Here is a 27985-nt window from a genome sequence, read left to right on the forward strand (position 1 = left end):
TTCTTGAAACTGAAGCCACAGTCAAGTGCTAGATCAGGCTGACATCCTGTCCTCTTTAGTATGTGTTCAATAAACATCTCTTTTAGACAGTATGATACCTGGGAGATTTTGCAGAAGTTTCATCTGTGTATAAATTCATGGGAAGCCATGTTGTCCATAAGACAAATTCCAGAGTTTGCCTTTATTCGCCCAACGGAAAGGCCTAGAAACTTTTGAAGGTTTTTAAAATTGGGATGGGGGTGGAGGGAAGATACTGGAGTCATGTAGTTATCATTGTTGCCTTCTAAGAGGAAGATAGTTTTCTTTGCCTTCAATCCAAAAGGGGAAAATTATAAGTTAGTTAGTAACTGTTATTTTTGGGGTGGGGAAATGCTCTTGTTGAAAGAAGCTTTGTTGCAAGAGCTTAAGGGTGTATGGTTGATTGTGAAACATTGAGTACAGATTGTAGGCAACCATAAGATGAAGCCAGTGGATCATGGATAGTCTTTCAGGTGGAGAAATCAGTTGCACTAGACTCTTTCTCACAACCGCTTGGAAATTTATTGGGTTTTCAGATCTATTAGAACCAAGTTTGCTGGCTGAGTCAGTGCAATATTGCCTGTTTTTGTATCCTTGTGAAGGATTTAAGTTAGAAACTTCGAGATTAAGAAATTGAAGGGATGTTATTTGAGCCTTGTTCTTGTACCTTACAAATTCATCTCTTCTACCAAGTTTGTACCATCTTTATGCTTTATTGTGACTCTACTGCAAGCTGTAGACTTTATCCACTGTATACAAGGAAAGTTGTAAAAATTTATACACAGCAGTATTTTGTTAGCTATCAAGGCAGCTATAAATTTAATAGTGAAAGTGACACAGTATCAGCCCAATAAGTGGTAGAGAGAGGTGATAGTGACATGAAACTCTGAATTAACTTAGATGGATAAGCTGTCCCATTAAAATGTTAAACAAACCAGTTGTCAGAAATAAAGGTTAATTGATACACATACAAAAGACTCTGTAAAAGGGAAGTGGATAGTCAGTCCTCCAAATTGTTGCCTTATATTTGTTGTTAGTGTAAATTAACTAATACTACGTATCTCCCAAAGTTTCACAGATGGTTAGCAACAACAGAGTATGGTCAAGATGACAAAAAAGTTATTAATGAGGAAGAACAGACAAGCTAGGAGAGGCTGCAGCATTTTTCTTTTGCCTGAGCATACAGGTCAAGATTCATCCCCTCCTCTCCTTTCCTTCATGTTGAGTTAATTGAGTGCAAGCTACTTTTGCAGCTTAATTTTTTTGCAGTAACTGAAATAAGCAGATGAGAAAGAGGGAAAGTGGGAGTAGGAGAGAGAAACTGGGGCATTTTAAAGGAGCTGTAAAAGTGGAACACCAAAGGATTAACTGCCAATTCAGAGCAGTTGAAGGGTATGATAGTAAAGTCAGTGTCATTTTGTTCATTATCTTGGTATCTTTTTAAAAATTCCTACCACTTTTCATTGCATATTCTCTTGTAGTGTGCAGTCAAGTCATTTCTGACTTATGATGACTCTCAGGTGAACGTATCACAGGTTATTTTGGCAAGATTTGTTCAGAGAAGGTTTGCCTTTGCCTTTCTCTGAGGCTGAGAGCATGTACTACAGCCACTCACTCACAAACCACAAGGTTGTGAGTTCAGTACCAGCCAGGGGCTCAGGGTCGACTCAGCCTTGCATCCTTCCGATGCCGCTAAAATGAGTACCCAGCTTGTTGGGGGCAATTAGCTTACGCATTGTAAACCGCTTAGGGAGTGCTTAAGTGCACTGATAAGCAGTATAGAAATGTACTTGCTATTGCTATTGCTATTGACTTTCCCAAGGTTACCCAGTGGGTTTCCATGGCTGAGCAGGGATTTGAACCCCGGTCTTCAGAGTTACAGTCCAATGTTCAGACTACTACACTATGCTGGCTCTCATATTCTCTTAACCAAATATAAATATAGTTGTCATTTCATGCTGGCTAAAATAAAATAAAAAATGTGTTACTGACTGTTAGAAAGCTATATGTAACAATACCCCTTCAGAAATATTCCTACCTACACAGTCCCACTGACCTTCATTTATACATGGAAACGAAAGGTATCTGGAGAACAGAAGTGCATTAAGGTGTGTGCTCCAAGAAACAGAAGCAAAGAAGGGTAATAGAGATGGAAAAGACTGCTAGGGAAGTTGGCTCCATCAGCAAACTTCTCTGATATTATGATGTTGATGTAATCATAAAAGTTAGGGTAGCTCTGTTTCTGAAATTGAATATTGGTTTCCTGTAGCAGGGAGATGTCAGCTGTTGCAAACACCACTTCCCTTCCCTTTGTGTTAGACATCAGAATGGAAGAGTCAAAGGGTGCATTTGGACCATCCATCTAGAATAAAAATTCAGAACACTTGTTCAGTAATAAGGAATGGAGAATTTAATACAAAAGCAAAGTGGGAAAATTATGCAGGCAGGATAGGTTTTCCATCATATATGTAACTCTACGTGAATCTCCACACTTATGGCAGTCAAATGTTTAGAGCAAAAATGTTAAGAACAAGTTAAATGGATAAGAGCTTAATTTCTCTCTCTCTCTCTCTCTTTTGAAAATAGTTCTTATTAGGTTATTTTCCATTTGCATCGCATTCTCAAATTCTCATGTATGCATTGCATCCCGAACACTGACTGCTTTTGTCAAACCAGAAAATAAATCCTAGGTATTCAGAATACTGCCTTTGTGTTGTCTTGTCTTTAATTTCTTTTTCTGATCTCCATATTGAATCGTGTGCTGGTGTAAACAGTTAGCGTTTGTTTGTATAGCAATTGTTCTAATTTTGTTATCAGAATTATTCCGTTCAGTGGAATAGTTCAGTGATTATAATTCTTTATAACCCAGACTGAAATTATTAAGAATTAAGAATTATTGTATTTGCCAGGGTTGGGCAACCCTGTTTAGATCACCTTGTTTTGCATCTCTCTCTCTCTCTCTCTCTCTCTCTCTCACACACACACACACACACACACTACTATTGTTCATCTTCTAGTTTTGAATATTCAGTATATTTCTTCTTTGCAGTAGATCTTTATTGGTCCCAGTAGACTCACTAGAACATTCCCTTATGAATGCTTTAATATGTTGTGGAACTGGGGAAGGTGTGAAGCTTTGGCTTTTACATTTTAAATTGTCTCCCTGTTCTCAGGAGACAAGTGCACAGTTTTGTTTCCTTCTAGTAACACAGTGATATTTGAATCCCTTGGAGAAATACTTACAAGTACTGCCAGGATATCAGTGAAAGCTATTAGCATTTGTATTATGTCAGGCATTCTCTAGCTTGATGCTTGCTTAAGAATATCTTTAAAAACAACAAAAACCCACCTCAAATCTGTAGAGGTTATTCTCTCACCCCTCCATTTTGCTATTAATGTTATTTACAGCTATCATGGTATTAAATGTGACACTGGTAGCATGGTAATTACCTCTTTTGGATTCACATGAATTTGTCTGTGTGATGAGAAATTGAAATTTATGTAAATAAAAGTGACTAATATTTATATACACTCTCTTAATATAATATAGTTTATCCTGAGAGGGAACTCTACAGAAATAGTATTGGATAAAACCCTTGGTATAAAGACCTCAGAATGCTAAATATGAATGTTGTTAAATTGTTGGCAAAGCATACTCTCAGGATATATTTACAGTCTAATCATACAATCCCCCCCACATACAATCCCCCACATGTCAAACATACATCACGAGAGAAATCTGATAGGAAGTGTTGTGTTATTAAGCAGATTGCTTTTATAAGCAGTTGTTAATATTAAGTATGTTAATAGTGTCTATTTCCTGGGGCAAAATCCAGTTGTGCTGCTATTCACACAAGGGAACTTTGCCCCTTTTCTCCCCTATGCAGATTCTTGTGTCTCGCCAACTGGTCCTGATTTTGAGGGTCTGGAGAATATTTTGGGAGTAGGAAGGCTATGGGAGGAAAAGAGCATCATCATTTCACAGAAAGAAGCTGTTTCTTTGGCAAGAGGGACAAACTGTATACAACAGGCCTGCGCAACATATGACCCGGGACCACATATGTCCCGCCAGACTTTTTTGGGCAGGCTATGAGGAGGTGGAGGATGTGGAATGACTTCAAGGCTCCTTCACTGCTTGGCCTCCTTCTGTGTAGAGGGCCATGTGGAGGAAGAAGGGAGAATGCTCACCCTGCAAGGTTCAAGGCTCCTCTGTCACTCGGCCTTCTCCTGAGGAGAGGAAGATGGAATATTAACAATATTAATTAATTAATATTTAATTAAAACCTATTTGCAGATCGATGAGTTTTAGCCTATTTTAATTTTGGCCCTTACCTACTGTCAAGTTGTACAGGTGTGGTATACAAGCTTATTTCTGCCTCTACCTCTGCCTATAGAAAAGGGAGAATTCATGAAAGGGAAAAGTATATGTTCAGAAAGGATAATACCTAGCATTTATATTGCACATTTCATGTGGTTAGCACTTCATATACCTGTATACCCTCTGTTATTTCTCAAATGACAATTGTGACATATGTAGCCAAGCAACATCAGAGTAAGGTCAACATGGTAAACGTTATCTGTGAGGAAGAACACACAAGTTAGGAGGGGCTGCAAAAATTTGCTTTTGCCAGAACCTACAAGATTCCTTCCTTCCTCTCTTCTTTTCTGTGCCGAGCTAAATGAATGTACACTATTTTTACACTTTAAACTCTATGTGTACCAACTGAAGTAAGCTGAAGACAAAGGGGGAAAGTGGGAGGAAGAGATTAAAACTGGGGCATTTTGAAAGGATCTGAAAAAGTGGAATGACAAGAGGATTACAGTGGGGCATCCTCTTACGCAGGGGATCTGTTCCGGATCCCCTGGCATAAGGGGAAATCGCATATGCTTACGCCCTATAGGAAACAATGGGGCACATGCACATGCGCCATTGCTTTTAGAAGTCATGTCTTTGGTGAACTTCTTATCATCAAGTGTTATACACCAAACACTTAACTCAGCTTTTAGCCCAGGTAAGGCACTAGATACACCTTGCTTCTCACCTCTGTCCACTGAACAGCACATAGACTGCACTGGGACAGGTATCTTATCAGCCACTATTGATCTTTCTTATTAAGGAGCATTGGAAAACCTTCACAGAACCCAGTGGTTCCCCAGGCTAAAGTGAAAGAGAATAATTCAAGGAGCAGGTATCTGAGAATGTTTCCAGCACTCTGAAAGTTGCCGACCATCTTTAAGAATTAACTTTCCTGGATGTGTATGCCAAAACACATTTTAGATGACACTCACAAGATGCCCTTTATATAGATAGCAAAATGGCCTCATAGATTTCAAATTTGGAGCAGAATTCAATGTTTGCATTCATTTTTTTAAAAAAAAATTACCACATAACATTTTGCATCACAAACATCTTTTCTGAGTGTTTTCTTCACAGACAGGGTTTCAGTTTGGTGTATATGCCATAAAAGAGCCCAATCACTGATTTTTCCCTTGAAGTAATGAACAGCTGCTGTCATCTGAGTGGAGATATAATGATTACAATATTCGTTGGATACAATTGTTGCAGAGGAAAAAGTCACATTGTACCAACTTGCCATTTCCTTAGAAGAAAAGGAAGTGAAAAGTACATAGCAGGGCTAGCAGACTCAAAATGGCCACTATGTGGGATCTTCTCCAATTCCTTTTTGTAGATTATATGATGGGCAAAGTGTGTGCTTCAGATCTCATTTAACCTCCCAAAACGTACCCAGATTTTCCCCAAACTGGCCCAGAATAAAGGTGAATTGTCTTTCTCAGACCCTAACAGGTTACAGCTCCCCCCACCCCATGGTTTAACATCCAAAATACCTATTTGTTTCAAAATCAAAGGAGGGCTATTCCAACTTTATTTTTCATTTTTAGACAGTCTGTGTGATCCCTGAAGGAGCCCAGGATCTGAACATTGTCCCCTGCACCAGGTGGAATTCCGCCACACACTGTTTTACATCCAGCATGTTCATTCCTCCTCTTTAGAAGGCATTAATAATACATCACTTATTTTAAAGAGCAAAGACAGCACTTAAGAACATCATTGAAGAGGTTTAACTTGTATACTATCCATCATTATTCCACTGCCCATAATTAAAAACAACAGCAACAACAAAAATCCACACTTGGCTATTCTCACTCTCAAATTATGGGTCTGGTTACTTTGGTTCCTACCATTCAGTGGGTATATTCTTCACAACCCTGCCCTGGGTTCTGCATTTTACCCCTGCTACAAAGGGATCAAACCCTGTGGGTAGGTTTTATCATTTATAACTCCTCCTGGTTTTTCTTGCCAGCACAAGATCTTGAACCTCTGTGAATTTCTCTATTTTCTCCTCAATTTATTAATTTTTATATTATTGTTATTTTATAAAATATGTATCTACCCTGCACAATTAGAGCAATCTAATACCACTTTGATGCATGTCTCAGTTTAATGGACTCCTAGAATTTGTAGTACATTGAGAAATGTTGAATTCTTTACTAGAGATTTCTAGACCATTCCCCCAAACTGTAGCACCAGAGCTCTCTAGAAGAGAATTCTGAGTACTTCAGTGTTCAAAGTAACAATCCCAAGACTCCTTAGTATGAAGCCATGACAAATTAAGTGCTATGAAAGTGCTGTAAATGTGTATGTATAAATACAATCCAAGAATTCTCTTCAGATTGTGACTGTAGGTGCACCTATATTGTAGAAAAAATGCAGTTTGACACCACTTAAACTGCCATGGCTCCATCTTGCAGAATCATGGGAATTGTAATTTTGTGAAGCACCAACACTCTTTAACAGGGACGGGTAAGGATCTAGTAAAACTACAAATCCCAGGATTCCATAGGATGGAGCTATAGCACTTAAAGTGGTGTCAAACTGCACTATTTCTACAGTGTAGATGCACCCTATGCTGTTATGTGGCTTCATTTACTTTTCTGTTTGCAATGAGGAATGCCACTGGGCTGCTGCTGATCAACTCCTTTCCACCACTTGAAGTGGCAGAAAAACAAAAGAACTACAAACTCTGGGGTGCCTGTGGTTTATCATTGTAAATCATCTCCCTGCTCTACTCCCCCACTAAGTTTCTTAAAGTGCCCTCCCTTTAAAAAAGAAAAGGGATCCTGCATAGAGAGATGGGTGTTTAGCCTAGAGAAGTTTAAGGGGTGATGTTGTATCACTGTTTAAACATTTGAAGGAGAATCATATAGTCGTCCCTCCCAATTTTCAGACTTAGAGCCCGCGGCCTCACTCCTTCATGGACAGCAAGTGGAGTGGGACAAAATGGTGCATGTGGCTGAGGTATGTATGCATGCAGCAGTGCACAGATAAGTACGCTGCCATTGCTTGCAATGGGGACTCCAATATTTGCGATTTTCCAGATTCGCATGTGTGTCCAGAACGGATCCCCCGCAAATTGGGAGGGACGTCTGTACAGGAAAGGAGATTCCATCTCAACATTAGGAGGAAGTTCCTGACAGAGCTGTTCAACAGCAGGACACACTCCCTTAGTGTTTGGTAGAGTCTCCTCCTTTGGAAGTCTTTAAACAGGCCGAATGACCATTGGTTGGGGGTGCTTTCATTGTGTATTCCTGCATCACAGGAGGTTGGACTGGATGACCCTTGTGGTCTCTTCTCTCTGTGATTCTGTCATTCTGTGTGATTTTCAGTCCAGTATTACTTTCAGTATGGTAGGCTTGAAAGGAAGGATGGGTCAGTAATAAGATATTCAAATAAAAGAGCTTCTTGTTAGATTGTGAAGAAAGGATGAGGTGGGCATTGATGTAGCTACATGAATGTCTTTATTTTCTAACTACTCAAGCCCTGTTAAACACTGAAAGCAGCTCAGAATGAGCCAGGATAGTGATTTCAGATTAGCAAAGCAAAGCAAAACAAACAAAACCAAAAACACAATGAATACAAACTTACAATTTTTATTCCTCTGGCAGAATGTTTCAGCTTCAAATCATGACCAGAAACAGAGTTAACTGGCCAGGCCAGGCTCAGATATGTAGACTACAGTTATGTCAAGTAAACCATCATTTTGGATGTTTAACTGGTACAGAAATGTTCAACACACACACATACTTGGGGACACACACTGAGGCTGTGTTTCTCACACAAAATTTCATATTACATCTGAATGTGGCATCTATACTCTATATGTGTATGTTAACTTTTAACATCTCTAGATTGCTTTTTCACCAAGATGAAATGGTGGTGTATTTTATAACATGCAGAGCCAGATAATTCCTATTTTAGTTGTATTGCTTTCTTTTCCTGAAGACAAATTAAATGAGACTGACATTCTATTATGTTAGTCTTATTTTCCCCCATCTCTGAAGTATTTTGGTGGATTAACACCTTGAAAATTCATTTAAAATCTCTATGTAATTTTTTTTAAAGGAAGGACATGCTAATAGCAAACAAAACAAAACAAAAACACCTTTCCCACCCATTTAGAGGAGTCTGTCTTACCATAATAGTGGGCAAAAAGATGTTCCAAGATTTTGAGAAAATAAATAACCCAATAAAAGTCAAATGTGTCCTTTTTGATCAGCAGTAAAAAGACAACAACCAGCCCTTTAAGTCAGATACTGTAAACTGACCTTTGGAAAAAAAGAAGAGGTTTGAGTCGTTTTCCACAAATGCTAATGGCCTAGAAAACATGTTTGTCGAAGGCTGGCAGAAGACTGCTGTGTTGTTACTATCTCAAAATGTCCGTAATGACACTTTGATTCACAGATGTCTTCCGTCTGTGCCTCAGAGGTCTGGGGTCAAAGCTGCACCGGCAGGCAGGTAAGGCAGGGCTAAAGGTTTGATCAGTTTGTGATGGCTCCACTCACTCTGCATTTGTCTCCAAGGTATTGCAGCCTAGGGGGGACAGTCAGGCTCTGGTTCTACTCACTTCCTATTATCCATGTGACTTGTCTCCGCCACGCTGGAGTCACTTTGATTTGCCTGATGTACTGCTTGACAAAGCTGGGTGATGGCTGAAAAGTGGATCCAGCTGCTATGAAAAGCGCACACCTGACATGCCAGTCCTGGTGCGGGCACATCATGGGGAGCATTTTTTAATTCAGTGTAATTTATGCATTCTTGCAGTCCTGTGTGTGCCTGGCCTGTCAGCCAGTGCCTAGATGAAGGCTGACAGTTGTCATCCAGGGCCTGAAGGTAGCCTCACATAATGACACATTAGACATACTAATGATGTTTTCCTCTGGCATAATGTTTTCTTCTCAACTTTCCTTCCTCCTCTCTTTTCCCTCCTCCCTTCTTCTCTCCACCACAGGGATGCTTAGGACACAAACACGCCAAGGAGACTATCTCTGCATAGAGTGTGGGAAGGGCTTTACTCAACCTAGCCACCTCAGGACTCACTTGAGGTCTCACACAGGTACTTTTTCTCATCCGTCTGTACAGAGGGGTGGGCTGGGCTGGGCTGGGGGAAAGCCCTGACTAACAACAATTGACTTTATTCTTAATCCTCTTTACTAACCTTAACGATTTTTAAAAGCATCTTTCCTCTCCATTTTGCATCATTTCCAATTTGATTAGCATTGTTCTTGTTCCATTCCAGGTACCTGATTCTCTCCACCTCCCTTGCATACCATTGCATTACATTTCAATCGAAATAAGCTTATTTGTAGTTTTTTTTTTAAATCAACCATTTTAATTAGAAAGCAGAATACTCTGGAATGAATATGCTAATTAATTCTATTGCCACCAGCACAAATTGAAGCCAAAGAAGCTTTTTCGAACCAAACGTAAAGCCTTATTGTTCTTTTACATTTCTGTGGATAGAAAGAGATCTGAGTTTGGGGGGATATATTTTTGGTCCCCATTCATCTTTTTCCTTTAAAAAATCTAAACCTTGCTGAGACTGGACAGTGATAAAGTTGCAGCCTTGGTTTTTTTAAAGTGGAAATGTGATGTACTGTGGAGAACCTGGCAATCCAAAACTACTAGTGTGTCAACATACTTCAATAGCAGTACATGAGACAATGAGACTAGCAGGGTTCCCCCCTCCTTTTTGGAGAAGTGTGAATGATGCATACATAAGCCAGTCTGATGCAAAATGACAGAGGCCAAATGGCAAGTAATTCAAGAAGAGGGTCCCTTTACACATACACTGATAATTAATGTTGTCAGTGATTGCTTTCTTCAGCACTGAAGTCTGAATTAAAAAGGGCAGTGGCCTTAGGCTGCCATTAGCACACTCTCTTACAGTAAGTGTTACGGTAAATTGGTATTTTCCGGCTATGGGCGAAGAGCTGGTGTCTTTGCTTTCCCTCCCCACCCCTCCCCCAAATGTGGTTAATCTGTAATGGACTCAAATAATGTACACACACTAACGAAGCTTGAATGTTCATCTGTTAACAAGCCCCCTTGTTCCCACAGTGGTATTTGAGTCTAATGGACTCCGAGGTACTGAAGTTCACACCACCTCCGCAGATGCCCCAAAACAAGTATGTCTTACAATTAATTGGGTATTTGGTTTTTAATGTGCTAGCTGGGGGAGAAAAAAAGTTGCATGGTGATACTCATCAGTAAAGCACTGACTCTTTTGCTAGCTAGAATGTAAACAGTAGTAATGCTGTGTTTGTTTTAGATCCTCAAACTTATGGAAAGTCCTAACACAAATGAGGCAACTTATTACTGAATGTGATTTAAATTATTATTTTTTATTTTTTTAAAAAAATCCCAATCTCACCATATATTCAGAACCAGGTTGGGAGAGTAATTTTTATAAAGTGCACTTAAAGGCATATAAAATTTTCATGCCCATTTCACTGGATAGTTTGTTAGTAAATAACTATACATGTCTGATTTCTGAAATGAAGCAACAATACAACTAAGGCACAGTCTGTGTTTTTCTGAAGAGTATTCCTATCACAGTATTGTGTAGCTCCTATCTTTGAAAGACGCTTATCTTTCAGTCTCTGTGGACTCTGTGTGGTGGTGTGTGTTTTCCTCTCCTGGCAATGCAGAATATTTCCCACTCTTGCCTAGCACTTGGCTGTCCTCTAAAGTTTCTTATTTTCACTAATGCTATGAACTGTCCTGGACATTGAATTTCTTACTTTTTATTCCTCCTTTGTACCTTTGGCATCATTTTTATTTTCAGAAAGTTATAGACTATCTGGTTTTCACCAGCCCAGAGCCACGAGAAATTAGGATAACAGTTCCCTGAACCCCCAGTGGTTATGGTGGCTGGAAGATTCCTGGGAGTTGCAGTCACAATAGAACTTTTCCAAGCTTTCCATCTTTCTTTTCAAGCAAGGGAATGGCATCCCACCCTTGTCCCAAATTCAGGCAGTACTAGGTGATGCTTGCATAGAACAGAGTAGACTCTGGTAATATTTCAACCTATTACTATTTCAATGTATCCACCATTAATTTCATTTCAGCTGTAACGTTTGCTAAATTGTGCCATAGCTGGGTCTTCATGGGTTAAATAACACTTCTTCCTGTCCTGCTGATGGGTAGTTTGGGCAATGCAGGGCCCAATTCCAAGTTCAATTGTGAACTGTCTGGATGATATCTGGCCAGTTCAGCACTGGACTTACCATATACAACCTTAACATTTTTAACCCTCTCTTTTTAAAAAGTTACCCTTTGCTCTGGTTCTTCTGTAGTCCTCTGGAGCGACAGTGGGCATCTGTTGACAGTGTGTCCCACTGTGGCACCTGCCACCACAAGTTGTGCCTTCTGAATTCAGAATGAGGGGCCTAGCCATGTGGGCATCTTGTTTTGGTCTCTGGGATCAAATATTGGGCATCTCGTTTTGGTCTCTGGGAGCGATCCATGGTGGTGGCGGCAGTGGGCAGGACATGAGTGACAACAGCCCCAGCAGCCTGGAGTATTTTGGCCCATGCCACCAGGTTGGTCCACACAGGGGTGAAAAAAGACTGCACCCCTGTGATTCTGAGGTCACGTACTAGAAAATAAGGGACAGAACACATATTACACCAATACTGAGATGCCTGTGAAAATGGATTCCCTGTGACAGGCAACCATTCTTCCTCATCTGTAAAATTGGGGTGTTCCTCATGGCAATTGTTAGTATCACAGCTAACGATTTATTCAGTGCTGAACTGAGAATGCTCCCAGTAGGTGGTGCTGGGAGACTGCTACGTGTGTCCTTTGGAATTATCTTTTTGAGTTTGTTCAAGTCTTTTCTGTAGGAATGGAAGGAATATTCATAAATATTCAGATCTCAAAGAAAAATGGGTTTTCCCCAAGTGTTGGGAAACCTTGATAAGAAGAATACTGGGCAGATGAGAAATGGGCCTTACTCTGTGTGAAAAATGCATTATTTTGTTTTGTTTTTTTGTTTTCTTTGCTCAGAAAACAGCATTTTCTTCACAGAAATGTTTTCTGCACAGACAGTGGGTTTCTGGCACCAAAAGCATGATTTTCTGCACAGAAGACAACACTGCTGTACATAAAAGTGCTGTTTACTGTGCAAAACTCCCCATGTGGATTTTTTTGCTGAATAAATCTTGAGCTAATAATAATCTGCACAGTTTTGAGGGCATTTTTAAAGCAGTTTTTTTTAAAAAAAGTTGAATTATTCATTCTTGCCCATGAGAACACAATTTGCAAAGATTTACATCACTTCTCTTAGATTTTAAGCTCCTCCATGATCTATATGACTATGATGGGAGCTATCACCTGGAATTATGGAGCTGGGTTTAACTTGGATGATGGTGGTTGTAGTTTCTACGACTACAAATAAATATATAAAAAAACCTGGCCATAATGCCTGTTTAGAATGAATAAACACATAATTGTGTGAAGAATTAAAATCCTGTTTATATTTGAAGAGGGAACAGAAAACATGCATTAGTGTTACAGCTATGCTGGATATGATTCTCTTGAAAGCTGTTGCAACAATCACATCTAAATAGATAAATAAGGACAAGATGTACCAATCTTTAATGTCCTTTCTGCAAATGTTCGAAGTGGCTGGCCATCACCAGCAGTTATTTCCATGCCTCATCTTTGTGACAGCTGCATTCTTTCTATATCCCCTGCCTTGTCAGTGTTGTTATTAATTAAAACTGCAAACATTAACCGTGTCTACTGTCATCTTTATCACTGTAGTAAACAATTGTGCATCCTGTCCTCAGTTTCACTTTCTAGTTCATTTTGGGCAGTGAAGAGAGGATCTCCAAGTGCCTCTAGGCGTTCTGGCAACACTACCGTTTTTCTGTTTAAAAGTAGAGTTCTCTTAACTGGAGAAAGAACTGTTAAAGTTACTAAAGTAATCTAGGTCTGATCGCTGGAGTGCCACACCTGAATGCACAAGCTCTCCTCCCATGTGAAATCACTACTATCATTGTACATAGTAAAATGGGTTAATTAACATAGGTTTGAAAATGATTGCACACTTTTTTTTCATTTTTGCAGTTCCATCATTCTGAAAAAGTAGGTTTTTCAATCAATATTAAGTTTGTTTTACAATGATGAGTTTTTTTAAAAAAAAAAAAACATTCTAGATGTAATTATGCTGCTAGCATATTTAAGAACATGTAGGACAGTGGTGCTGTGTTCTTTATTGACCTGTTCAAGAAACATTAAAAGACATGTGAAAAAGATTCAGGCAATGAGTCCTACAAATAAGTGTCAACATTGCCAATTCAGTTAAAATATTGTTTCTTATGTTAGTTTAATTGATACCTGTGGCAAAGTTTAATTTTCATCTAATTAAAGAAAACCATATTGCCATTTTCAACCATTGATAAAAAGATCCCAAGAAATCACACAAATCATACTTTTACAACCATTATCTTATTGCTAACGTTAGGATTGATTGAATATGTTAATTCCTCTGGCTATAGTTCCAAGGTAGATATAGCTAAATTGTTGAGTTTGTGGTTATTTCACTAAGTTTGTGAATTGTGCTTAATGAATTTAGACAGAGGAGTTGAAAGACAGAAAATATCTTCAAAAATATTACTTAAAGTTAGTTTTTCATTTCCCACATTTGCAAATTGAGTGCAGTAATTATAATAGATAGAATATGCACTGTATTTTCAAAAGGTTGCATTTCCCACTGTATTCTACTTTCACTATATTCAAATGTGTGCACACATAGTATATTCAAAGTTCTTTTTACTGTCATGTGTGAAAATGCCCAGAGATCTGTGCTATGGGTGGAACAGATTGGTTCTGAGAGCATACCTTCCCATATGGGAGATAACAAATATTGCATTAGAAGCTGTCTTCTTTGATTTGCAATGAGATCATATTGAAGCAGATTTGTCATGTATAATCTTGAAGCACTATGCAGGAGCTCATTTTTTTTTTCTGTAGTGGAAATAATTATTAAATATAGATAGTTGGGAGCCATTTGCATAAATCCAGTTTCTAGTTAATACCAGCTAGAGTAGACCCACCAAAGCAAAGGGATTTGTATAAATGAGATTCATATAAATGGATCCCTTCTGGGAGACAGGTGGCATATAAATGAAATAAATAACAATAAATAAAATGTTGGCTTACCATTTAGCAATGGATTCAATATTTCTACTCTGTTTGGAAATAATGGTTAGACTGAGGCTATTGATTCCAAATCATAAATATAGCAGCCAGAGTTTTGTCTCAAACTGGTTCATGGCAGAATAAGGCTTTTTGCAATGCCTGCACTGGATTCTAGTCTGTTCCTAGTACAATTCTGTGGCACAGTACTAGGAGAGATAAAGCAACTTCACCTCCAGATAGGAACCTGGCCATTCATTAAGACTGAATGTGCATTCATAGGAATTCCTCTCCCAGGAACGATTTAAAAAGGAGTGCCAGAAAGTTTTTCCCGGCTTTCTGTCTCTCCTTTTTGGTGCCCATGTTGTCACCACCATGGCTCTTCTTGGCTCCTATGGCATGTGGTGTCTAATCGTTGTGCCGCAGGAGTGTTACCATGATGCTTGCCTTCTGCATGGACAGGTGGCATGACTCCAGCTTGGGGGCAGAGTCGGGGTGTGCAGTGTGCAGTCTCCATGCCCCCACACTACCCCCAAGCCAGCTCTTATTGTCAGTCTGTTTTGCCCCTCAGACTCCTAGATCCTTTTCACATGTATTTTTTTATGCCTAACTGTAGTATCTTACATTTCTCCCTGTTGAAATTCATTTTATTATTTTTGGCCCAGCTCTCCAATCTGTTAAAGTCATTTTGAATTCTGATCCTGTCCACTGGGGTATTAGCTACCCCTCCTAATTTGGTGTCATCTGCAAATTTAATAAGCATGCTCTCTGTTGTCCTCCATACTGCATCACCTGCTTAATTTCTTCTAGGCTGAACACTGCTTTCCTTTTGTGAGAATACACAGGCAAAGAATGTGTTGAGTAGCTCTGCCTTTTCTCTGTCCCCTATTAACATTTCACCATCTTCTCCATGCAGTGCCCCTACCATTTCCTTGTTCTTTCTTTTGCTACAGACAAAAAAACCCTCTTTTATTGTTTTTAATCTCTCTAGCAAGTCTGAGCTTGTTCTGAGCAAGCCTGAGCTTGTTTTGCTTTTCTGACTTTCTCTCTTCATGAATATTTTCCTAAGTTTACTGAAATCAACTTTCTTAAAGTGTAGAATGTGTGTCTGACATTTGACATTTGATATCTTTGAGCATTTAAAAATGTAAGTGGGGGCATAAATAGACTTAATAAATAAATTATTATGTTTAAATTTAGGTGGATGTTTCTTTTGTAGGAACCTGGATCTCTGTACAAGTGCCTCCCATACAACACTTTAGTGGTAGGGATAACCATATAAGTGTCTTCTCCACTGATACCAATTGAATACCTATATCTGAGGGGCAAAACAGACTGCCTCAAAGGGGAGGCTTCAAGCCACCCCTTCTGAAGGCAGATTGGGGCTATGTCAATGGCACGCTGCAACCCCAATCCGTCTTGAAGCAAGCCAAAAAATGAACGGCAAAGATCTGCTCCTTTTTCAGGCCCCCAAAAGGCAGCTTTTCCAGGCTACCACTGCCCATAGGTGGCTTTAAGTCACATCGGTGGCATGCATCATGTAAACACCATATCGCCGGAGCACTCAGAAGTCAGCCCATGTCTGGGCAGCCAGACAGCTTGAAGCTGGCTTCCGGGAGTCTTAGGGGCACGCATCATCTGCACACCATGTCCTCAAGCCGGCTGGAAGCCAGCTTTTTATGCTGATTTATTTTAGCCCAAAGATGCAGACCCGTGCCAAGATCTGATAGTATAAAACTGCTTCTCCAACAGGCCATAGCCCAAGCGGTTTGAAAGTCTTATCCTTTGTGTAGAGAGGTAGTCAAAATCACCTTGTGAAAGGAGAAGAACAGTCATAAATGGTAATAGATGATCCTACTACCTGCTGCATGTGAATACACCCACTGCTGTCAGAGGAAGATATGAGCTCCCAGCACAGACCTTGTACCAGAAGTTACCTTTATATAGCACCTCATATTTCTTCAGTGCTGAGAGAGGTTCTTGGATCCAAGGCACTAAGGGGGAGCAGGTGGTAGCTAGGGAAATTTCCTGTGCCAAGATACTCTCTGCCCTTAATTATGTTCCTCCAAGGACCTTTAAAAGCCCAATATCTGTACAGGTCCATCCTCTGTCACTAGTTGTACCATGCTCAGTCTCACAGAACTATAGTGGCAAGTCCTTTGCCATCAGGTCTCAATAGGAATTTAGGCTTTTTTTTTTTTTTTTGGAATAGTCATCTCTCTGTATGCATGTATTCTTTATTAACAGATTCAACCATCCACGACTTGAAAATATTCATAAAAATATAAATTCTAAAACACAAACCTTGATTTTGCCATTTTAATAAGGCACACCATTTTACTGTGCCATTGTATTTAATGGGACTTGGGCATCCATGGATTTTGGTCCTGGAATCAAATCCCAGCAGATATAAGAGGCCCACTGTAGTCACCTGTTTTTGATGGAATTGGTCAGCTGTTGGAAACAGTTTGGAAAAGCCTATATACATTTGGGTAAGATATGTTTACACATACTATGAAACTCAACATTTACAAAAGAAAGTATCATGAATGTGTATGTGTATATAAACATACACCCTATATTATATATCCTGTATATTGAAAAAGATGTAGTACAGTTCTCAAGAATTCTTTTGAAAATCCTTTTCAAAAATGAAGAGTTTGAACTATAATTTTTAAAAGAGATCACTATAAAAAAAATAGATGACATTTTATAATACATCCCAACGTCCGTGTGTTTTTGAAAGAACAGAAAATATATGATCAAAGGGAAGATGCAGCAAACTACTACAACAAGATCTTATATTCTGACATTTTTTTCCTCCCTGTGTTAAGTGCCAATGATAACATAGCAAGAAATCAAATTCCAATTTAAACTGTAATGAAACTACCAGCTTCAATATCTTCAGCTAAAAACCATGTTTATAACATTTCACTGACATATGGTATAGTACTGTGTAAACTTTCTTTGAGTTTTAAAATCCCATGATTGTTTATTTCTGAAGATTGCAAATTTTATTTTTAAACAGTTATGGGGAATTAAAGAATTAAATGAATCAAAATAATGCATAATGAAGACATAAATGGCAATCTAATTTGTCTCCTTCACAAGCATAAATGTTATTGTACAAAAAGGTGAAAATCAGGTAGGTTTGTGTTTGAAAAGAGATGCTAGATTTTTGTCTTTGAGCTCATGGATATAACACAACATATGCCAGAAGCTTTTAACTTTTAGCTGAATGTGAGCACATCCATCCATTCACATACTTCATTATAGTAGATTTTCGTTTTGTTTTGTTATGTAAAAAATTAAAATGAATTTACATATACCACAGAAACCTGTAATCACCACTTTATTCAGCAGTTTTCATGGATGAAGAATTGTTTCTAAACTGGGCACAATTGACTAATTCACAAATATAGAGTGATTTCATGACTGCATTGCACCAAGCTCATAGCACACCTATGTGATGTGAGTTTTTGAGTTTAACTTGTATCATATAGGCAGATTAGGGAATTGGGGATTTGTCTGAGCTGGATGGGGTTACACTCCCCCTGAAATCTCAGGCTTGCAGCTTGGGTGTGCTCCTGAACTCCACTCTGAGTCTGGATGCCCAGGTTTCATCAGTGGCCAGAAGTGCATTTGCACAGTTAAAACTAGTGTACCAGCTACACCCATTCCTTGAGACGTCAGATTTGACTATGGTGACACATGCCTTGTTTACATCCTGTTTGGACTACTCTAACACATTCTACGTGGGGCTGCCTTTGGAAACTATTCATAAACTTCAGTGGGTTCAAAATGCCACAGCTAGAATGCTGAGCGGAGCCAGTTATAGGGAGCATATAAGTCCAGTATTGAAACAGCTTCACTGGTGGCTACCAGTTCATTTCCGAGCGCAATTCAAACTTCTGGCCATGACATATAAAGCCCTACACAGCTTAGAGCCAGACGATTTGAAATACCGTATCTTCCCCTACGAACCACCTGGAGCCCTATGATCCTATGGAGAAGGTGTTCTCTCAGCCCCACCACCATCACAGGCTCGTTTGGTGAAGACACGAGAAAGAGCCTTCTCAGTGGCTGCTCCGACCCTCTGGAACTCCCTTCCATGGCAGACTAGGCTACCCCCCCCTTTTTTTTGCTGGCCTTTCACTGGCAAACAAAAACATTTTTATTCCTTTTTAAAATCACACAGGCCTGGTTTTTATGGGGGGGGGGGGGGTTAGATTATTTTTAACCTTTGCATGTTCTAAATTTTGTATGTTTAAAATTTTAACTTTTTATTGTTTTAATTAGGCTATTTTTAGTGTTTTTAAAATGTTGTTTTAATGTATTTTTATATTGTGAGCCACCTTGGTCCTCTTTTTGGGAGAAAGGCGGGATAAAAATAAAATTAATAATAATAATAACAACAACAACCCACTAGGTGACCTTGGGGAGGCACAAACTCTCTGCCCCCAGAAACCTATGATAGATTTGCCTTAGGGTTTCCATAAGTCAGAAATGACTTGAAGGCACACAACAACAACAACAACGGAAAATAGAGGCAGCAAGAAGTACTGGTTCAGAGTGATGTAGTGCTAGGCTGCATCCAGAGATTCCGTGAATAGAGTTCAAGTCATGCAACTTTCTGTTGTTATAAGCCATAAGAGAGATTATTCTCACCCTACCCATATTTTTCTTTCCCTGTGCAGCCCCCTGCACTCACTGAAAATGTTACAGAGGGCTATAAAAATATATGGATAAATTGGGGTGAGATGAGGGAGCTTGGAAGGCTCCTTGAATTTTGCCTTCTCTATCTTTTCCATATGTGGCAGCTATAAAACGTGCCATCATTTTTGTATTGAGAAAAAAATGTTTTGGTACCAGGAATTTTTGTTCCAAGTATGAAAAGGTCTCCTGTTACGCTCAGAACAATTATTTTTCATGGTCCTGGGATTCTGGATCCTCTTATCACATTCAGAAGTAGGTCAATGTTAGACATTCATAGTTGCTCATAACAAACTGGCAGCTTGGATTTGTCACTGTGAACAAAGATTGCCAATCATTAAGTTGCCTTTATATGCTAGGAACTCAGGCAAAGTATGCCAGTAAAATCACGTGGGTTCAAAGAGATGTGTAGATGGTTTTGTGTTTGTTTGTTTATTCCTCCCCTCCCAAAAATAATAATAAAAAATCAGCCATGCAGTTGTACCATAATTCTTAGATTGTGTACTTCAGCATTTTAAGACAATACTTTCTTGGATAGGCCTTCCAGGCTGACATATTCTTGCTCGGCCTACATTTCCAACTTCTCTAAGGGCATTGTGACACCACCATTTTTATTTCATGATAGTTCTTTCTTTTAAAGAAAGCATCCCCCAAATGATAACCTAAGTAATTTCAACTCCCTGATAACCCACAGGTGTAGGTGGAACTTCAGAAGGAAATCTAAGACAAACTTTCTTAGATCTGCTTGCAGCTGTGTTGAGCCAGATTTTGATGGACTGAATCACTGTAGTACCTTTGCACCTTTTGATTGCTAAAATGTGCTAATCAAAAAAATCCCACTTGGTTTGACAAAAAACCAGGTGTTTTTATTCGTACTTGCAGTATGTGCAGGCAGTTTTTATGAGCATGCAATCAAATAATTGATTTGAAGTCATTTTACTTGTAGCCAGTTAAAATAGCTTCAGTTACCTGGCATCTTTATCTCTTAGTGGAGTTTTAGTATCTCCTTAGCCACAACCTATAATGGCTGCAGTTCATCTCGTCTTCCACATAACAGGGAAACTCTTCTTCAGACTTTATTTTAAAAGTTTTTCATGTTCATGTTTCTTCAACACTTTCCCTTATGATAATGGAGACATTCACACAGGAAAATTACATATTCTAATTTAGCATATGGGGGCCCTGTTCCCGTTAGAGTAACAGCAATGTGGGAAAGTTTTGCTCTTAGCTACAGCCTTCTCCTCCAGTGTTGTACCTAGAGAGAATTCTACTAATTTGGTCGGCTTAGAGAAAAATCCCCACCCCTCCTACTCACTGTCTCAGCCCCTGGCCTTATCTCTACTCTTATGTTGTGGGACAATGATAACCCCTTTCATGTTTCCTGCTATGTGTGATTCTCCTTTGTGGGAGTATTACAACTGGACCTGTAGGGCAACCCTTCCCAAGAAATCACTGATTGTGATTGCTGTCCCACATAAATACCTTAATTACAACCTCAGGCCAGGGTCCCTTATTTCATCTCTCTCTTGATCTTTGTTCTTCTAACAGTTCTTACCCAGGGAAACTGAAACAAGATGTTCTTTTCTCCTCCCACTACAAAGAGGTTTCGCTGTGTTCCCCAGTGTAACTAAAGTGTGTGTGTGTGCTCTAACAGGGCGATTTGAAAAAAATATTAATGATGAACCTCTCCTCTTGGAATTGTGTGTCTGTCTGCTAGGCATGAGGTAGCCATGCAAAAATATAATACATCTTTCTTCGTTTACTGCAAGAAATCTGGCACCCAACTAAAGAAGTTTTATCACATCTCTCTCTCGGTTACCGTTCCCTACATTTCAAATATACTGCAGTCTGTATAGTAGCTTTCCCCCACTGATCCCCCTTCAATTTTGTTGCAAATTTTTTCTACTCACAGCAGACTTTGACTGGTAAACGTCATGAATCTTGGCCCAGCCTTAATTAGGATTTTTCTAAATCTATTAACAAAGGAAAGATGCTTAATACATTATGTCAAGCAATACTGGCTTTTCTTTAGTTCTTTCCAGGACTGCCAAAGGCACAGATTGAAATTTACTGGGAATATTTTCACATGGATGTTGCATCTGATGTTGTGTTAATTGAAAATGGTCTGTTTCCCTTCATGGAGGCTTTGGCTTAAGGTTAATGTATGAATGTAAGATGCATCTTGCCATGTAGCTTTAGCCATCAGGATTTCAAGCCACATTGTTCAGACAGGGCTGCTCAGAATGCCATTGCCTGGGAGCTGTAGGCTCCTGCTTATTTGTGGCTTTATTTTGAGGTTCATTGGGGGTGTGGAATGGCCCTGCTGTTTTCCTACTGTGGTCAAAACCTTTATAGTGTGACATGCTTTCATGAGAGGTATGCTTTATCTCTTTTACATCTTCCAGACCAATGTTGGCTTGACCATCAAAAGCTCACTGTTACAAAAAAGAAGGGGGGGAGAAAGACACTTGTTTGATGGTGATTGTGATGGTGGTGGTGGAGATGGTGGTGATGATGATTTTATGTCTGTTTGATGTCATCACACCATCACACATAACTTTATTTCAAGCAAGGATGACCTGTGTGTATAAACATGTGAATTTATGATAGGGTGGCTGTGTGTCATAATTGTCCACTTTTACCAGGGACAAAATGTGGAACAAATTCGAGACCAAACTGTAGAACAACTGCAGGACAAAACTCAGCCCAAAATGTAGGACATTGAAGAAAAATGGTGGACCTTAAATGTCCTACATTTTGGGCTGACTTTTGTCCTGCAGTTGTCCTACAGTTTGGTCTCGAATTTGTCCTACATTTTGCCCCTGGTAAAAGTGGACAATTATGGCTACATTAGAGAGTATGGCCTTCTAAGTAACTTTAAAGCTGTTCTCTGTTTTTGAAAAGTAATGGCTAGAATCCTGTTACTGCACTAAACCAATTGTTGCACTTTCCCCAGAGTTGCATGGTAGTTGCAAGGAAAAGCAGACAGTGTCTTCTGGTTCTGAGCAGCTTATTTCTCTAGTGCCTTATTTTTTCCATAGCTGCTGCACCTGCATCCTTTTTCCTTCTGTTGTTCTTCCCTATTCTGGAATAGTTACACTTGCATAGTGTATGAAGAGGATTCTGGCAAACGAACCTTAAAAGGCCTGGAGATGTCTGGCCTTAACTAAATGTACCTCAGCATTTAGTACTTGGACAATTTACTCAGCGAACAGTTGTGCAGTCCCACTGGTCATAGTGTTCCTCCATATGTTGAGATATATTTTTGTTTAAGGTATACTAATTATATCTAAATTTACACAATGTAAAATGTACATGTACACAATATAAATTAGCTTTTGCAAAACTTTATGCAGATTTGTACCTTTTAAGAATGTGTGTGATGCATAAATGGTCACCCTACTCAGCTAGCAGTGCAAGGAATTCCCCTCCCCCCAGGGGAAGGCCTGTAGGTACAGACAACAATCAACAAATCTAATTAATGAAGAGACATTCAGCCACATAAGTGAATGAGTGACCATTGAAACATAATGGTCTGGTGGTTGTTTCATGTGGTGAAGCTTGGTGAGTGGTTCCAAATACATGAAATGAAAATGTCTGGTTTTTAAAAGGGTTCTTTGTGTGGCTGTGTGGCTAAAAATATCAGGAATCATGCACGGATCAGATTCTGCATAATTGTACTTCAAGCAACCTCCCACACAGCTTCTCATTTATAAGAATAGGGTTGTTCTTTTCACAGAATAACATGTCATTAAAATAGATAATTGAATGGAATGTGTGTGTTCTAGATTGTTAACACAGTGTTTGTCTCCTCTTGTCCCTCCAGCCTCTCATTTTCAAAAGAATGGGGTTTGGTGCTGCTTTGGAAGGCTTTTCTCTGACCCTCCAACCATCAGCATCCCATCACATCAGCCCAAAGTGGAGAATTACATTTCTAGAAGCCTCCAGGAGGCATGATTTTCATTTAATTCCTAGTTTTCCCCTCCACAAGGACTTCAAAATGGCTCCAAATACCAATTTTTCAAATAGTCAATTCCATGGTATATTCGAAGACTTTCATGGTCGGCATCCACAGTTTTTTGTGGGGTTTTTGGGCTATGTGGCCATGTTTAGCAGAGTTTCTTTCTGACGTTTCGCCAGCATCTGTGGTTGGCATCTTCAGATAATGCTTTGGCTGGAAAAATTGGGTGTATATATACTGTGTGAGCCTGGGAATGCAGGAGTGATTTGCATGTATATTGTTCTGTGTTGTTGGCCGACCTCAGGCTGGGAGGCTAATGCAAATGAGGATTAATGTCTGCTGATTGGTGATCCATTATCTGCTGGGAAAGTCCCTGACTCTGAATGGTTTCCCATTTGCATTTGCTGATTCCTTATTTTGCTATTCTTCAGGACTGGTAGCCAAATTTTGTTCACTTTAAGGGTTTCTTCTTTCCAGTTGAAATTATCCAGATGTTTGTGGATCTCAATGGAATGTCATGATGCACAAGGAAGCACCCTTTCCCTTCATCATTCCCTTCTCCTTTTGTTTCGTGTCTTTTAGATTGTAAGCCTGAGGGCAGGGAACTGTCTGATTAAAAATAATACTGTAAGCCGCCCTGAGAGCCATTAGGGCTGAAGCGTGGGATATAAATACCTAAATAAATAAATAAATAAATAAATGGCTTGTGAAGCCTATACCTTGTGTGTTAGAACAACAACATATGATTCAAAGCATGGCAGTGTTAGTCTGGAAAATCAGTATGCAAAATGATCTTGCAGTACCTTTGAGATGAATGGAAAGATAGGCGGGTTACAGACCGCCGCTTTGCGGCGGTCTGCCGCCGCCGCCGGTTGGTCCGCAGGGGAGCCGGAGCCTCCACACGGCGCGGCTCCCGTGCGGACCCATAAAGAAGCTCCAAAATGGAGCTTCTTTTTGAGTCGCGTTTGTGACGTAGCGAGGCGCCAGGGGCGCACTCACTACGTCACAACGCCCGCGATGTATACGGACGCTCAGCATCCGATACGTCAAGATGGCAGTGCCCGTATGAACAGGGCGCTGCCATCTTGTACGTATTGAATACGTACTAGGGTTAGGGGGGTGCGGAAGCACCGCCCCTTTCTAACCCTAGTACGTATTCTATACGTACTAAATGGCGGTCTGTAACCCGCCATAGAAGTTGTTAGCATGAGCTTTTGTAGACTTGAGCCTATTTCCTCAGATGCATTTGGCGCTCTAATATGATATCTTTTCTTCTGTTCCATGAGAAATGATTATACGTTAAGACAGAGAAAAATCTGGATTAGAGGGAGGATGCTCAGAATGAAGAACTAAACAGTACCAGTATGCTATACCAATGTGTAGAGTTAGGCAAGGGGATACCTTTCTATCTGGGTGACTGCTTCTTTCTACCCTTCTGACTGCAAGCATGAGATGAAGCAAAGTGTAAGACATTTTGGGTTGCTAAATATGGGTCAACATGCCACCTCTATGAATCTTACTTCAGTCCTTACACCAGTATCCTACAACTCAGTTATAAGTCCCTTCAGTTACCATAAAAATCTTGCATTCCCACTTCCCCTCTAGTCTTTTCTCCTTCTTCTAGCTATTCTTAACCTTTTCTTAAATGCTCCTTCAGTCACTATTATTTGCTATTCTTGTATGTCATAGAGTTTATAGGAACCTGATGTGTTATGCTCTCCCTGGAGATGATTAAAAATAATTCTTTGTGATGTATTAGGTCAATGCTAATGTGCATAATGCTAATAAAAAGGTAACAAGGACCACTAAAAATGTATGATGGCTCAGCTGCTCGAGCCTAGAAATGGAAGCAGGAATAAAGGCTATCACTTGGAAATAAGAAGAATATGCCCTTTCTCTCCCCACTTCATTCTGTTGTTTTTTCCCCCTATATAGGTGAGAGACCATTCCAATGCAGATATTGTCCATACAGTGCCTCTCAGAAAGGGAACCTAAAAACACATGTCCAGTGTGTACACCGGGTACCCTTTGACAACAGCCAGTACCCTGATCGACGGTTCCAGCAGCCTCTGAGCAGTTACTCAAACACCCCCATGAAAAATCAGTTGGAAAACTTCCTTGCAATCCATCCAGTCCCTGGAGCAACTGTCTTATAGGGATACTCTGCTCTGTGTTTTGTTAGAAGAGTGATGCCTCTGCACTGTTAATCATTTTAAAATAAATGAAGACGCTACACAAGATATATACAAATTGACGTACTAATCAGTCCCTGTGGTTTCTTATTTCCTTTATAATAAACAGTGGTGTTGGCAAGCTTTGTGATGGCACAAAGCATCTATATTAATCAAGGTAACTTTTTTAGACACTGGAAAAAATTGAACTTTTTATAATTCGGAGGGCAGCACTGCAACAAAATCCTCCCTTATGGTTGTTGGATATGTTTTATTTTTATTTTTATTTTGCAAAAACAAACAAAACCAGAGTGGATTTGGGAATGCGGAAAGGAGTGATTAATGAAACTGCCATTGGCTGTCATGCTGGAAAAAAACTACAACTCTTTTTTTATTTAAAAAAGAAAGGAAGAATGCAAAATGGAAGAGTCAACGCTGTGAAAGCCAAGCTTGATGAAGGACAGAAGGGACTAAAGAGAGAAGCCATCATTCTACAGTGAGGTTGTTTCATGATAGTTTGGGGACCACTTGCATTTCCGGTGGGCTTACCCTTGACTGCACACCATTAATAGTATGTGAATATGGAAATCAAAACACTTCTTTAAAAATGCTTCTTGTCTCACTTTAGAAAGAAAGGAAGCAGCTAGTCAGACACTAAGAAGAAGACAAATAAAATAAAATAAAATAAAGCCCCAACAGTCCAAGCATCTGTGGGGGTTTTCTGTTTTGTTTTTGTTTGGTTTTTTTACTCTCAGGGCCTTTCTGTTTATTCTGCATTTTCTCTTTATTTAACAATGCTACTTTCTGTGACCTGATTGCAACGGAAATATGCATGCTTTTAAAAAAGAAATTTAAATGGAGGATATACCACCACCCACCTAATGAATATGTGATTCAACTGTTTAAAGCTGCTGATTTGTAAGCTTTGAATAGATTTTTAAAATTTTTTTAAAAAGAGGAGTTCAGGCAGACTTGGGCCCTTAGAGGACAGTCTATGCCTGTATTTTTGTGGAACAAGCCAGTTATCCTTTCTGGGCCCTGGTGACATTGGGGGAGGGGGAAGACAGCAACGTCTTTTGTGGTGGCAGGTCAGTGTTCATCTAATGTGTCATTTCTTGTATTTGGTAATCATGGGGTAATCAGGAGAGAAAAGAAGCTTTATATACCTCTTCTACAGTAACTCCTTTAAATGCAGGTTTTCTAGGTAGGGGGATGAGGATGGCAAGTTGTTAACCATGCAGTCTCTGCAGTTTATTAAAAAAATGTATTCCACAGGTATAAATATTTTCTTTTCCTTTATTGCTGTGACACTGTGTGTGATAGTAATAATTCAGAGTTTCAGATTTTGCACATATAATTTTATGCATCATCATAAAAAAATTGCTGCCTTGAAAAAATATTCTGTGAATTTTTTTGCAAAAAAAAAGCTTTACTAGGTTTTTTTAATTGTAACATTTTTGTAAAGGCAGGAAAAGGACCTTTTTTAAAAAAACTAGCATGCTAATTATATTTTTCAAAAAAAGCAATAATTTTACATGTACAGAAATGGCGCTAACCTTTTAATACTGATTGAGAGCAACTGTTTACTTTCTACAATAATGGGGTAGTGCTGTTTTTGTAGTAAATGGGCTTCTTACACAAAGATTTTTTAATATGTAACCTTTCTGTTCTAATTTTTGTTTTTGTCTCTGTTGGATTTGGGATTCTACTTGTTGCAAATTATTTGACTATTCTTGCTTTGCAGTTGTTGATGCCGTTGTAATGTTCCTATGTGCTGTGCTGGTTTGGAATTTTTATTTTTATTTTATTCCTCATAACTGTGCACCAGCTGTATGCCAGCTGTAATCCTGGTGTAGCTAAGAATGTCTGTGCAAATGCCTATATAAGTGATTGTAATCAGCTCTCTTTTGAAGTTATCTTACAGAAATTCACACAGACACATTCCGCACCCCTCCTCCTTTCTATCCTTTGTATCCCACTCCATCCTCATCCCTGCCCCTTTCATCTCTTATTCTAGATTAAAGAACAATGGTTCATTTTGGGATTCACACTCAAGTGCTACTTTTAGCCCTTTATCAAGCACTTATTTTCCATGTTTGAATTAAAACAGGTGAGGATTCAGAAATGCACAAAGATAGCTTCTATGCTTATTTGTGTTTTGGCAGTTATTTTTTAAAAAAACCAACCTTCTGTTTCCCCCCCCCAAAGTTATGAGTTGTCATGTGCAGCTATAATTATTATTTTTTGTTGTTGGTTGGTGTATGTGTGCGCATGTGTGGGTGTTTTCAATTGTGTTTTCAGAGTGTGTTTTATTTTATTCTTTTTGCAAGCCGATATGGAAGGATCTTAGTTAATATTTAGAACTGAAATGCTCTTCCTGGAGACTGTTTACTTCAGGACTGTCAGACACAGAGAGAAGAAAGTGCTGTCACTGCCATTACCAGGGTACTAATCAGCAAAGTTTACAATCATAATTTAGCTACATGAAGAACAACAGCAGGGGAAATCAGTTTAAATAATTATATGCTGTGTATAGCACAGAAATGAGATTTTCACTTAATTAAACAAGAAATGGGGTGGGAGAGGGGGATCCTTCATTAACGACCAGCCATTTTCATG

General features: G+C 39.3%; 1 protein-coding gene across 6 annotated transcripts in view; it reads left to right on the forward strand.

Annotated features, from left to right (window-relative positions):
• The window catches only part of ZNF516 (zinc finger protein 516), a 139986-nt gene extending 112487 nt beyond the window's left edge, over positions 1–27499 (forward strand). For 2 of the 6 annotated variants that reach the window (XM_089516918.1, XM_089516917.1), the window contains exons 4-5: positions 9327–9431; positions 25131–27499. In XM_089516918.1, coding sequence (XP_089373044.1) covers positions 9327–9431; positions 25131–25351 — 326 coding nt within the window. In that variant the 3' untranslated portion in view covers positions 25352–27499. Of the gene's footprint in view, positions 1–2604; positions 2709–3854; positions 4370–9326; positions 9432–10435; positions 10504–25130 lie in introns of those variants that run through there. The other 4 variants (XM_089516919.1, XR_016280580.1, XR_016280581.1 and 1 more) reach the window with 4 other exon arrangements.
• Positions 27500–27985: the final 486 nt, after the last annotated feature.

This window comes from Sceloporus occidentalis, unplaced genomic scaffold (assembly GCF_023333645.1).
Source record: "Sceloporus occidentalis isolate IW3139 unplaced genomic scaffold, rSceOcc1.0.p SCAF_3, whole genome shotgun sequence".
NCBI lineage: Eukaryota > Metazoa > Chordata > Lepidosauria > Squamata > Phrynosomatidae > Sceloporus > Sceloporus occidentalis.